This window comes from Vanessa cardui, chromosome 21, assembly GCF_905220365.1.
Source record: "Vanessa cardui chromosome 21, ilVanCard2.1, whole genome shotgun sequence".
NCBI lineage: Eukaryota > Metazoa > Arthropoda > Insecta > Lepidoptera > Nymphalidae > Vanessa > Vanessa cardui.
In genome coordinates, this window is record NC_061143.1 from 11,321,046 (window position 1) to 11,336,107 (window position 15,062).

A 15,062-nucleotide genomic window follows, 5' to 3' on the forward strand; every position below is an offset into this window, starting at 1 on the left:
CTATATACCGCTAAATGAATTATCATGAAGCTAAGTGCTTGTGAACTTTCTTATAACATTTGCTCGATAATGCTAAATAACAGAAGTCTACTTTATACTATTAGTTATCTAGTATTTTTAAATAACACTTATTTTAACTACTGCACTGTTACACCCAAACATATTACTTATCAGAATACGATCGTTCTTAAATACGTCAAAATTGTAGAACAATGAAAGTTTGTTTGTTTTGTTTGTGTGTATCATAGCAACCATAACGAGTTATTTAATCCTCATTAAAATATATTGTGTTGTCTATGGTTACTTACTTTTTTTTTAATGATCATTAAAAACCGTTTAGGAATCGTCTTCGTTCTACAATTTTAACGAATTAATTTTAGCTTCATTCTCTTATTAAAAATTTCATCTCGATTGATTGAGATCTGTATAGATTACAATATTTTTTCATGTTCGTGCCGTAATACATAGTAGGTTTCAATAGTATTGTCATTGGAACAAGAGGTAAATATATTTTAAGTAGAAAACGCTAATCTTTTACTGACATTTACTACAGATAAAAAAATATGGGTGAATGAACGCACCTCGTCGAGGCTGACACTGGACCCGAGATTAAAACGAACACAAATAAATAAAAAACGTAAATGAAGACTTAAATCATTTTATTTATTTTATAAATAAACTAAATTGGATATCTAAAGGCACGACAGCTAGCGTATAACAGCAAAGGATATTTACATAAAAAATAAATGATTGAATAAAATGTACAACTTAACAATTTCCATGAGTAAAATAAAATAAAAAAAAAGAAGAATATTTCGCTCTTAAAATAATATACTACCCGAGCAAATAAAGACTGGGCTGGCGCCGCCCTCGCGCGAGATAGCGATAGTGTGCGAGAGGGAGGGGAATAGCGGCGTCATATGAGTCCCACACTTTATCTACGCGAGTATTCAAATCGAAATTCCCTATACAACTATACAGCGAATTCCGTCTAAAACATATCAGTCGAATCCACTATAAATCACAGTATAAATTAATCATTATGGCTGAGATGTAATTATAAAACGATTCGTACGGCAAGTCTTTATTAAAACCTGATATTTTTTTTTCATAACAGCTGATACACAATTTTAATAAAATATTGCACAATAATACTACCGAAATCTGCTTTCATACATTCAATTGCAAATGATATTATATATCATTAATTTTTATTCTAAATCAAATACTAATAATATTCATAAGTAAGCCGTAGGGAACAAAGTACTTTGACGCGTTCATTAGACATTTGAGCCGACACCGTAAAAATACAATTTTCTTAAGATATATTTTGTTGTTAAATGTCTATTAAAGGCGGCAAAGTAAACATCTACTATGTAAAAAGGTTACATATTTACACAAACTACTGTGTCTCGTACTGAGTTTGAACATAATTATTATTATCTATGCCTAATATATTGATTATTTTATTAAACAGCTACACGTATTACATGATCAGTAAATATGTATCTTAAACAACAATTTCATTAAGCAGTAACATTAATTTGCCATTTAAAAATCACATTTCTACCATTTTTTTTACAACAACTATATTAAAGGTAAATAATAAAATTTAAATGGCAACATTGTAATAAACTACGTAGTTACGATTGAAAGCACTCATAAGACGAAAAATAATAAGGGATTAATACTTCGAAATATATGACAGTCTTATGAAAACAATAAATATCACACCAATAATATATGACTTGACTTTTTATAATCTATTATAGTTTATATATTTTTTTTCAACTATATCTTAGCAATTTTTAAGAAAATACAATTAGTTTATGCTTTAGTGGTGTTAACAGACAATGTATTATCACGCAACTGTTTACAATAGACATATTCATTATATATAAGAGCGATTTTTATGATGATTACATAATAGCAAATAAAAACCTGGCAACACAGTAAGCACCTAGTACATATGATCGACAGCCATATTGTAAAATGTACACCCGTAATATCTAATTTCATAACAATCTAATACAGTAACTATACATAAGTTTATACGTTACATTTAAAGATTGCCACAGATAAAAATATATATAATTCTTGGGAATAATTTTGAATCCAAGTTAATGAAAAATATATCGAAACCTGCGATATTAATCGTTTACTATCCTAAGTATTATTTTAATGACTTTTATGTGTAGCAACCTTTCCAATTAATTCTTTTACATAATTTAAGTAAGATATAAAGGGAATAACATTTCAAATATTCAATTTTAAGTGTCGACGTCTTAAGAGAGATGAAAGTTATATAATTATTTTCAAACAGACGTGTCGAATTTTATATATAAATGGCTGTACCCTCTCGTTACGAAATCATAAATGCTGACTATGTCAAAAGGTAGGAATGAAAACTATATTATATGTTAAGACTGTAGCTAATGATACAATTTTGTACGCACTTGGAATGTGATGTTCAGTTTATTTTTTTTTTTTTTGGTAAATAAAACATATAGCTACGCACCATTTCATAAGAATTTAATTTAACATAAAATTAATTAATTACAGAAGTGAAATGACTATAATTGTAAAATTTCCTATTAAATTAAAGTTTAAGAAGAAAGAAAATATAAATATATATATAATATATAATTATAGAAAAAAAAACTTAAATTCAAAGCAGAACTTAAATCAATTTATTAATTTCATTTATTATCTGTTTCTTTTCAAAGAAACGCTATGATTTAATTCGTTTAAAAAAATGTATGAATTAATTAAATATTGTATATTTTATGTGAACACCTCATAATTATGAAATTCGACATAATCTAGGTAAAAAAAATATGTAAGAACTACCTACCTGGTTCACAAGTCAGCTACGATACGATTACCGTTCAGAAACCTTCAAGTAAACCGAAACTAAGCATGTAATGTATGTACACCGCTGATACTACCTCACACACATTTATTACCTGTGACTATATTAAGTAAACAAAACCCCACGGAACGCTAACGCTTCAGACGAGGTTCCGTACATCGGGGGGCCGGTCGAGATTGTATTGATTAAAACGATAAAACATTACTAAACATGTTTTGAGCATAATCTATAGAAGCCGCATCATAAATAGCGTTGCAAATTTAATTTTGTGCCAATATTTATTCGAATAGTTTAATAGAAAATTTAAATGGAGATATCTCGTTAAATTTCAACAAGCTAAATATTTTACATACGATTATCAACTCAATCTCGAAGGCTATAGAACTCAAACTCTTATAGGACACGTGACGTTTAACTGAACTGGTTGGCGGGCTGCGGGGGGATGGCCGGCCGCATGGGGGGCATGGCTCCCATCGGCATCATGGGGGACGAGTTCATTCCCATTACCATGGCCGGTTGTTGCTGGAATTTATGAAAATATAATTTAAATTCTATATTCGAAAAATTAATCACAAAATTGAAAAAAAAAAAAAACTTAAGTATCAGTGTGCCAAACAAGATGGCGCTCAACGGCAACATGAGATGAGATACCACGTCTGCTAATCAGTTGACAAAACAAAAAAATAACCGTCGTCACATATCTCTTTAATTTTAGAAAAAGAAAGATAGAAAAAGAAAAACAGTACACGTTCAAAAAATCAATACTAAATACATTTCACAATTGAATTTCAAGAATCATTCAATGATTTGAAAGAGAATGAATGCATGAGTTGTATGAGAACATAGCACACATGATCTTAGCCATGCTGATGTCACACACGTGCATTCAACGCATTCGGTCACAGAAATGTACTTTACCTGCGGCGCGGATACGTCCTGTTTAAACAAATTAACAATTTATAAATTCAGTACGTCGAAACAAAATCTTCGAAAAGTTTTACCTTACTAATTATACAGCAATTCTAACTTAAAAACAAAACATAAGTCTAATACTTCTAATGGTGAAAGTAATGTTCGAAACCTGGAGAAAACTAATAGCAAAAAAAAAAAAAATATATAGCAACTTACCAGAACAAAATGCGGGGGATGATACGTATGGGGTAATGTATGGGGCATTGGTGGCAGAGTCATGCCGGGACCCTGGAAAACGCAAAATAAAAGGGATGCTGGCATGCTACGGGGAGTTCGTTGCAAATAAGAATTTAAAAAAAAAAAAATTAAAAAAGAAACAGATATTTGCGATGCAACATAAAGAAGCAACAGGAGTAGACGATGGACGACAACAGAGCATTGATAAGGAAAACAAAGAACAAGCGTTTTATTGAATAGCACTTGAGAAATTTTGAAAATCGATAATCCATTTTTAAATTAATACATATACTATGATTTAGATTTTTTTTTCTTCTATTTTTATTTAGGGTCTTTGAATCTACAGAAGATTATGTCAGACCCATCGTATCCTAATTATAACTACAAACACAAAATTATTATTCCTTAAGGATTTTAAAAATTAGTCGGTACAAAGATATTGCCACTGCCGATACCGGTGACGAAAGAATTATTTGAAATGTACCCACATCTACAAGATTTATATTATAATTTGTAATAAGTGTCTTCCCTATAATTTCACTTCGCTTGCATTCCATTAAAAGGTGTTGTGTGTCTTCAACTATACCACAAAGAGAACAAAGTGGTGTATTGCTCTTTTTTAACAAATATTTAAAACTATTAAGTGGTATGTGTCCTGATCGTAATCTGTGAGCAATAACAATTAAATGATTTAGATATCGCTTCCTTTTCTTACAATAATAACGACATTATATATACTTGTATATATGCCACATGTGATAACAACAACTAAGGAGAAAGTGCTTTTATCTTAGAATAGTCAAGTTTACACAGTCTGTTGGGTGTGTAGTAGTGCAGGGCTCGGGCCTTACCATGGGTCGGTATCCGGCGCCCGTGGTCGCCTGTATGGGCTGCGGGCTCCAGGCGGCGCCCGGTTTCGACGCATTCTTTGGGGAACTCCACTGCATCGGTCTAGCACGAGACAAGCATGCGTGCGTTTGGATTACATTCCCATGTTTAAGATATAGATTTACCCCGAAAGCAAACACAACGATAAAAGTAACCAATTTTCGTCAAAACACGAGAAAAGTCGGGGGAAATCCGAGTCAAAAACATCAGAACTAACTAAGCTAACAGTAAAACACGTGAAAGCATCTACATGTCATATCCTGTCTCGTTTAACTACAATTTTTGTCATTAAATATACTTAGCTGTGAATCTACTTCATGGATAATAATTCAAACTCATGTGAATGATCGTGACGCTATTCTACTTGATGTCAATCATAAATAAACTACGGAAAAGTTCTGTCAATTTTTTGTCAACAATATTTAAAAGAAAAAAAGTGCATGTTGATGCTTTCAAGAATATTATTGATATAAGACGTTTTATACTAAAATTTATAAAACAGTCTTATAGATAAAAAACTACATAATCTTGCTCAATGACAATTTAAACCTAAAAATAATGATTTCACAAAAACATCACTTGACAATGATTATAAAAATTTCGATCGAACTAGCTACCAAATTCAAACTCAATAATAAACAATCTTTGGGACCTCCTATGAATAAGTTAAAATTCATCATAGAACGTTCCAGATAGACCAAGAATCGCTTTAATTTTCTTTGACCCAAAATCCAAGGACTCTTTAATTGTTGTACAAAATCTGTTAATGACCTTAATTGAACAAGACTTTCTTGCTTCCTTCATAGTTATATAAGAAAGAGATAGCAATATCTTCCCGATTCATTTAATTTACGAGATCATGTACAACATAAAGGGTATATTACGACACAACTTAGATGTAGCATCGGCAAAATTCGTAAAACCGATCACATCTAAATTAAGTAGAGTGAATATGGTCTTTGCACAAACGTAATAACTTGTAATATCATATGATCTAATATATTCGTCAATTTGACACGTCGATTTACATGCACTTGCTGTCTCGGGTTGAACTGACGCGAGAATCTATAGCGACGAATAGCGTCGAATAGCGCGATAGGGAGCAATTTCTATTGATTGAGTAAATCGGCAGTAATTGGTTTTATTAAATTTGCCGATGCTACATCTAAGTTATGTCGTACTATACCAATGACTCCAAAAAGGTTTTATTGAAAATTCAGAGAAACTTGGTTTATAGACTGCGAAACCGACTACGGTAACGATACTCACTTCTGAGCGGTGGCCGTTTTGTTGATGGTGAGATTGTTAGCGAGCTGGGCTAGTGACGAGTCGAGATCGCCGGTGAGCACTTTGCCCGGTTGTTGCTGAGGCTGTTGTTGTCCTGGAAATTTTCAATTCCACTATGACGAACTATACGACTTTCATAACTGACAACGCTGAGTCATACAACAACGAATAAAATTGCCATAATAAAAAAAAATCTAATACAAAGACTTCTTTGAACAAAATAATAAATTAAATTGCTAAGTGTTGCCATATATCAATAACTATTAAAAATAATAGAATACACAGCTCGGGATGGGATGTTAAAAGTTATCGGGGCACAATTAAACATCTCATCATGCTTGGTTTACAGTTAAATATATACTATTTTTTCTAAATATATTATTTCACAAAAATAGCTTTAGCTCAATGTAAGTAAAAACTCCAAAAAGGAACATGTCTGAAATAAAAAAAAATAAAAACAAAAATGCTATTATTTACAACACAGGGATAAAAAAATGGCTACGAAATTTACAAATATTTACAAAAATAAATAAATTATTATTAATGTTAATGGCGGTGATGCGCAGTGCGGCGAGTACTCTAGAGACAAATCGTTCAAGCGCGTGCCCTGGAAACAAGCTCACACGGCTAGTTTGACAAGCCATTGCCGGTTTTATGTTTAAAGAAGAATATCACTTTTATATATCAAGAAAAACTCAAAAACTTTAATTAAAATATCACACGAGTTGCAGTATTATACTTTGTTCGCGTTAAGAATGCAGTGAGTTGTCTTTGTTTACCGGCCTCACTCCGCCCCCTGACCAATCAAATCTTTTTTAACAGCAGGGTGAAAGGTGTATGCATATTTGTGTTAAAATTCCAACAAATTATATTTGTTTTAAAGACTAAGTATAATGAATTTAAAAAATACACATTAAAGTAAAAATCGAATCGTTTGCGAATCTTGCCATCGCAATGTAGAAATTTACATATTTTGACATAACGTCATCTAGTAGCTATAGGTTACATTAATTATTACGTGTACAGCTTGAATAAATTAAATATGAATATATAAATAAACAAAATTTTAATTATAAAAATAAAAATATCAGTTAATAATTAATTAAATGTGAACTTGACTTTGTAATTTGAAAAGATTTGATTGGTCAAAGGGGGCGGAGTCAGGCCGGTAAACAATGACAGCTCACTGCATTCTCAACGCGAACAGACTATAGTTCCAAACATATAACCGGTAGCTAAATCATTCCGTCTAAACACGTATCGAACCCATAGCTGCCATCGGCATCATCGGTTGCCGCGCTGGCGAGCCGAACATCATCGGCTGGGACGACATCGACATCGACATGACGTCACCGAAAGGCTGCGCCGCCATTGGCTGAGGCTGAGGCTGAGGCTGCTGCGTAATCGGTTGCGATTGATTCTGTTTCGCCGGGGATCCTCCGAGGGACATCCGCATCACATCTTCGAGGTCATCGAACGCGGACTTGGGTTGCGGGTTGGGGGGAGGGGGGCGGGCGGGGGAGGAGGTCATCGTTTGCGTTGGATCCCCCATGCCCATGAACGGGTTCGCGGCGGCTTGCACAAGAATATTCTAGATCAGTACACGGATAATCTAGACGGTACATTATTTTACAGTATACATATAACAATCGTACAAAATACCCATCACCAGGAAGGAATTATAGTACGACACAACTTAGATGTCGCATCAGTAAAATTCGTAAAACCGATCACATCCGAATTGAGTACGCTATACCAAATATTAATATTTATTTCTCAGGCGAATATGATCTTTGCACAAACGTAATAACTTGTAATATCATATGACCTAATATATTCGTCAATTTGACACGTCAATTTACATGCACTTGCTTTCTCTGACGCGTGAATCTATAGCGACGAATAGCGTCGAATGGCGCGATAGGGAGCTATTTCTATTGGTTGTGTAAATCGGCAGTAATCGGTTTTAATTTCATTCCATTGCATTTTCCGATGCTACATCTAATTTGTGTCTTACTATACTTTTAATTAAAATTGCAATTAATAGGCGAGTCCTCATGTGCCTCACGTTAATGTATGCGTTCAAATTAGTTAAGTAAAATCCGACGAGTTAGATCATTGGCTCGTTCCGCGTAATGCGATCGCATGAGGACCCGGTGACACAGAGGGCGCCTCACCTGAGTCGGTGTTACTGAAAACGTTAGTGAAGTTAGCCTCGGACACGAACGCGCTGGCGGGCGCGGCGGCCGGGAACGCGCCGAAACCGTTGCTCTGCCACGCGGGCGCTCCGCCCCCCGGCGCCGCTACAACGCCCGCACACTTAGCGCGCCGCCACCCCGCCCGCCTAGGCCAGTGACCTAGGCGAGCTAGGTGCCTAACTCTTAGTCTAGTCACGTTTGTATGTACCTTTGTGTTAAGACTATTTTATATATTGAGTAACTCAGCTCTGTCTCGAGGCCAGCTAGTGACCTAGGCGAGCTAGGTGCCTAACTTATAGTCTAGTCACGTTTGTATCATGTTTGTGTTAGACTGTTTTTATTTTGAGTGACTCAGCTCTGTCTCGTGTAAAGGTTTACTAGGTGCCTAACTCTTAGTCTAGTCACGTTTGTATGTACCTTTGTGCTAGACTGTTTTTTATATTGAGTAACACAGCTGTCTCGTGTAAATTCTAAGTATAGTTTTTAGTGACTAACGGAGTGAACATCCTATTATTAGGTACATCAACACTACTGAAAAATTTCGTTATAACATACAGATCAATTGAACTTTTTTTTTTTTATTCATTTATTTTAAAAAAGGTTTTTTCTGTAAGAAAATGCCACCATCATAGTGCTTACAAAACATTAAACTTAACAAATTGATGACATTGATGACAAATTGATTACATCGATTCTTAAAAACACCACATTAAAATCGATTTCTTTCAAGTTCAGTAGTTAATTTATTCTTTAAATTGAATAATCAAAATATATAATTGTATACCTAAACATAAACGACTAACTTTTAAAATTTGTGTAATCTTGTATCGAATAATGTATAATTTCCTAAATTTATTGATCTATATCTACCAACAGAATATAGCAACATCGTTTATTCGATCATTTACTTCAGATGTTGTTACAACAGGATCGTCCCTAACAATAAGTGAAGCATATCTATAAACTGATATCTGTCGGTGTCCAGTAGGCTATAAAAATTAATAAATCTCTTAGATATAGTGCGGGGCGTTTACTGAAAGCGTGTGCTTGTATTATACAGTGTTTATGTGCAATATATTTATAAAGTCCATATCGTAATAATTTCAACCTTAAACTTTATACAATAGAGTCGAATTTGCTTCGGACATCTGTCATCGACAACGTGCGTCAGGTGCAAATTGAGTACAGAAACAGTTAAATCGTATTTGATAACGACAGATTAATATATCACAAAGTCTACACTACCCGTCGACCAGAGACATACGTGTGTGTGGGTTAGATTGGGATTACTAGGGGGGTGGGGGGGGGTTGTCTTACCAGCGAACATGTCGGCGAAGGGGTTGCCGAGAGCCAGCAGGTCGTCGGAGGCCTTGGAGGGTGCGTCGGCGGGGGCGGGCGCGAACAGGTCGGCGGCGCTCGCGAAGGGGTTGCTTGCCGCGCCGCCCGGAGACTGCACCTTGTTCTACGCACAGGGGGGGGGGGGGGGGTTGATGAGTAAACTCTACGCTCTGCTACGCGCACGAACTCATATGATCACTGCATATTTCGTAGCACATTGCGTTCCCACAAAATCGAAAAAATGATAACTGTTTTAATGACGACTTTAAAGTCCTTCTGCGCACAGGGGGGGGGGGTGTCAACTCTACGCACTGCTACGCGCACGGACTCATTAGTTCACTGCATATTTCGTAGCACATTGCGTTCCCACAAAATCGAAAAAATGAGAAATGTTTTAATGACGACTTTACATGTAAAGATCTATTCAGATGCGAAGGCGCGCCCTTTAGACGTTAAATTTTATCGGCGTGCATTAAAGAGGTTTTTCATAAATAAACAGATAAACTACAAAAATATCTGTCCATCTATTTGCTACACTTTCAAGGCCAAGCTACTGAACCGATTTTGATGAAATTTGATATGATGCAAACTTAAGGAAGAAGACATCGGCTAAATTATAGATCTGACGGCCTGCAATGACAAATGCAGGCGAAGTCGTGAACGACATCTAGTTCAATTTAATTACATCTTCCTTCTGTGTTTATGCTTCTATTAGTCACTTTCCACAGACTAAGGCACGTTGTAAGCACAAATTTCACACATACATAGTACTAAAACACGCCGGAATATTTTTTTCTTAGTGGCAGAGCTCTGTACAAGCCCGTCTGGGTAGGTACCACCCACTCATCAGATATTCCTTGGCCAAACAACAGTATCCAATATTGTTGTGTTCTGAATTCAAAGGTGAGTGAACCCAGTGTAATAACAGGCACAAGGGACATACCATCTTAGTTTCCCAATGTTAGTGGCGCATTAGTAATAGAAGAAATGATATACATGTATTTCTTACAGCGCCATCATCTATGGGCGGTGGTGACCACTTACCATCAGGTGTCCTATATGCTCTTCCGTCAACCTATACTTAAAAAAAAATAACATACAAGGGCACTCCCTCGTGAATGAACATTTTTATATACAAATATATCCATATTACATAAAATGATTAACCAAATCCCAATGAAAGAACGGCATTGCAATTTCAAGAGCTGAATACATACAATATGACATACAAATAACAAAAATATGAACAGTTGAGAAAGTTTTATAAGCCTCATAAGCTCTTAAGGTGATATCAGCAATCAATATTGGCAATCAAGAAAAAATAATAGTACTGTGAAACTTGGTTAAGTGGGACCGGGATATGTTAAAAACCTCCATAATTGGGACGCATGCTGCGGTCTCATCACTTTGGCATTGAATCACCTCTGTTAGTGTGATGAAGAATCTCTATAGCTGGAATTCGTTATTTTGTTTTATCATCACAGTTACCTCTATACATGAGACAGTGAGTGATTTTTATATGCATAAACATCTGTAGCTGAGATAACATTGTTTTGTTTGTTTGCTAAATTATTACTTTTATATATTTTCATAACACATTATTTTATTTAACGATGGCACCTCTATAACTGAGACAGACATATTATATACCTGGGTATCTGGGACGCTGGATTAGTGGAATACCTCTATAAGTGAAACAACATTGCAGGTACCCTGATTCCACTTAACCAGGTTTCACTGTAATTATCCACCTCAACTTAACATATATACAGGGTGTTGCAAATATGATATAACCCTTACAAAACAACGCTTGAATGAACCACACTGTACCCAGTGACGTAATAATGAACATTACAAAGCTAAACAGTGAAGCGAGTTTCCCAGACCACGCGACGTCACGGCCTCGACAAAGCTGTACCCGATATGAGACTGAATCTTACAAATTGCTCCGATAACTGAGTTACGTCCTCCTCACCGGTCAACTCTACGCCCTGGTATAATTGTACCTGTGAAATTTTGCATTTTATTTTATATGTACTCGCACTGATATAGATCACCTAATAAGTATTATAATCAATAAGGTGTTTTTTTACGTTCTTAAAATTTGGTATATACGACTTAGCATTTCTAGAATCTTTCTATCGGCATAACCAGGGCCGTATTTAGGGGAGGTAAACCGGGGCAACTGCCCTGGGGCCTCCACATTAGTGGGGGCCACATTTTTCAGCAAGTTAACAAATACCGAGATATAGTCAAATTATAATAATGTTATTATTTAATATTTTAAAAGTCAACGATACAATAAATCATAGCTTAGTGATTGAAATGAAAAAGTAATTAGTTCATGATAATATAATTATTAGGTTGTTCACGCTTCTGTTTGTCTAGGGCCCCCACTGCTTTGTTGCCCGGGGGCCTCCAGACTTTTAAATCCGACTCTGGTCATAACTCGTAATACAGTCGCTGACGGATGGCTTTTCAAAGTGCTAATTAGAACGCCCCACCGCGCCTACTCATCCAGGCGAGCTCAAATAGCTATATATAGTACGACACAACTTAGATGTCGCATCGGCAAAATTCGTAAAACCGAACACATCCGAATCGAGTACGCTATCCCAACTTATCAATATTTATTTCTCATGCGAATATGATCTTTGCACAAACGTAATAACTTACAATATCACATGACCTAATATATTCGTCAATTTGACACGTCAATTTACATGCACTTACTTTCTATGACGCGTGAATCTATAGCGACGAATAGCGTCGAATGGCGCGATAGGGAGCTATTTCTATTGGTCGTGTAAATCGTCAGTAATCGGTTTTATTTTCATTCCATTTCATTTTCCGATACTACATCTAATTTGTGTCGTACTATACGTTATGTAAAATTTATTAAAACACTTAATTTGTAGGTTGAATTATAAGCAAATTGCTTAAGGATTATAAAGTATTTTATAATATAGATATTTCCTATATTTTAACACATTTTATATACAATCGTATTTTATTAAAAAGTACTAACAAATTGAAAAGACAGTTTTATCATGTCATCTCCACAACATGCAACGTTGCAAATGTTATAACATGAAACATTTCAATTTGACCTCTTTACTTTGTTCGAATGAGGTCGAATCGTATAGAACGTTCTAGAACATTTAGGCTTTCTTGCCATATAAAAGATATCAGTAATCGGTATTATTTTCATTCCATTGCGTTATCCGATGCTACATCTAATTTGTTTTTTTTTTTATGGTATAGGTTGGCGGACGAGCATATGGGCCACCTGATGGTAAGTGGTCACCATCGCCCATAGACATTGACGCTGTAAGAAATATTAACTATTCCTTAAATCGTCAATGTGCCACCAACCTTCGGAACTAAGATGTTATGTCCCTTGCGCCTGTAGTTACACCGGCTCACTCACCCTTCAGACCGGAACACAACAATACCGAGTACTGTTATTTGGCGGTAGAATAACTGATGGTACCTACCCAGACGGGCTCGCACAAAGCCCTACCACCAAGTAATGTGTCGTAATCTGTGTCGTACTATACCTTGTACTGGTTCATTGCTGCCTCCTCCTCGGCGAGGGCCTGGCGGCGCAGCGAGTCGTCTATGAGCAGGCTGCCGTTGTGAGCCTGCTCGGCCGCGTTACCGAACGACGTCGACGTCGACGACAGAGCGCCCATCACGCTCGCCACGTTCTTCTGCGCGCTGGGGGGGGGGGGGGGCAGCAATGAGTGTCTTACGCAGGGGGGGGGGCATTGAGTGTCTTACGCATTGGAGCTTGACGAATGCTTCTTAAGAGAAGATTGTGCTCACGGCATTTATCCGAATTAAAAACTATTTTCGAGTATTACTGTACTACCTATTTTAGATCTAGGCATATAAAGTATATTTATTTGTCTCTTAAAATATATAGTCATCGGTTTTGTTACCTAAGCAATGCTTACTGCACTATTTTTATCACCTTTAAACTATAAAACCAGAAGTAAGTAAGTATGATGAGTCGAGATGGCCCAGTGGTTAGAACGCGTGCATCTTAACCGATGATTGCGTGTTCAAACCAAGGCAAGCACCACTATATATATGTGCTTAATTTGTGAAAATTCATCTCGTGCTCGACGGTCGAGGAAAATATTGTGAGGAAACCTGCATGCGTCTAATTTCATTGAAATTCTGCCACATTTGCATTCCACCAACTCGCATTGGAACAGCGTAGTGGAATATGTTCCAAACCCTCTCCTTAATGGAAGAGGAGGCCTTAGGACATTTACTGGCTATTACTTACTTACTTACCAAAAATATATAACTTTGTAGAAGAATCTACACTTTCAACCTAATCTAAAATCTGTTAGAAAATTCTGCACTGGAGTATTTTACGAGCAGTATTAGGATGCTTGTCGGCTTACCTCGCAGTCTGTGTGGGCGTGTTGGCAGCGGAACCTTTCTTGCCTTCCAAGGTCGCGAGATGACCCTCTAGGGCGTCGAGCAGACTGCTGGGCGCTTTGGTAAGATCTGGTATATCACCCTTGTCGATACCAACATTTTCCGCTACCTGAAGCATAAATTTAATTTATTTTAATTTAGAATATAACCTATTTTCTACATTTAATACTGTAACGTAATCTTTGATTATGTTTGGCTTGCTTCAAAACATCGAGAAAAGCACAATTAGATCTAATTTAATAGATTTTCTTACGAAAACGCGTCTCTCCATATTTAATTATTATCGATTTGAATTAGTTTGAGTAAGAAACGTGCATACAAAATGTTTTAATGTTCGTGATACGACTTGGAGTAAAAACGGCAAAAAAATACATGAGACTATATTTGTTACATTTTGTTTTCAATGTTTCAAGTTTTCCTTGAATCAATGATACAAAAAGTGATCAATATAATCTACCTATTTCGAAAGTTTCACATATTGAAACATGACGTAGATTGACACTTGTTGGTACCGTTAGCAACCTAATACATACAGTTTTGCGATGCCAACGGTACCTATTTTTTTTTTCATAATACGCGCTTGTGCCAAAAATACTATCTAATGTTTCATTATCATGTTTGTAATATGTATATTGTAAGTGTGCTTAAATAAATAAATAAATTAATTAAGTACCAGAGCTTCTTATTGCTTTGTAAAATAGAATAATTAAACTGACCTTCAAAAACTCTCCGACCCTATCCATCCTGATGAGGAATTTCTTATAGAGGTCGAGAGCATCCCGACAGTTCTTTTTGTTCATGTCAAAGTACTTCTCCAGGAGATTGATGATACCATCGTTGTAGCAAGCGAACAATCTGCGGAAAAAACATCCCAA

At 35.9% G+C, this 15,062-nt stretch overlaps 1 protein-coding gene across 9 annotated transcripts in view; it reads right to left on the reverse strand.

Annotated features, from left to right (window-relative positions):
• Positions 1-642: 642 nt before the first annotated feature.
• Positions 643-15,062, reverse strand: part of LOC124538832 (phosphatidylinositol-binding clathrin assembly protein LAP) — a 49,770-nt gene continuing 35,350 nt past the window's right edge. For 2 of the 9 annotated variants that reach the window (XM_047116048.1, XM_047116046.1), the window contains 11 exons: positions 14,904-15,042; positions 14,151-14,296; positions 13,293-13,452; positions 11,673-11,738; positions 9,712-9,856; positions 8,374-8,499; positions 7,463-7,771; positions 6,179-6,290; positions 4,873-4,972; positions 4,001-4,072; positions 643-3,394 (listed from right to left, as the gene is read on the reverse strand). In XM_047116048.1, the coding sequence (XP_046972004.1) occupies positions 3,284-3,394; positions 4,001-4,072; positions 4,873-4,972; positions 6,179-6,290; positions 7,463-7,771; positions 8,374-8,499; positions 9,712-9,856; positions 11,673-11,738; positions 13,293-13,452; positions 14,151-14,296; positions 14,904-15,042 (1,486 nt within the window). In that variant the 3' untranslated portion in view covers positions 643-3,283. The remainder of the gene's footprint in view (positions 3,395-4,000; positions 4,073-4,872; positions 4,973-6,178; positions 6,291-7,462; positions 7,772-8,373; positions 8,500-9,711; positions 9,857-11,672; positions 11,739-13,292; positions 13,453-14,150; positions 14,297-14,903; positions 15,043-15,062) is intronic. The other 7 variants (XM_047116049.1, XM_047116052.1, XM_047116050.1 and 4 more) reach the window with 7 other exon arrangements.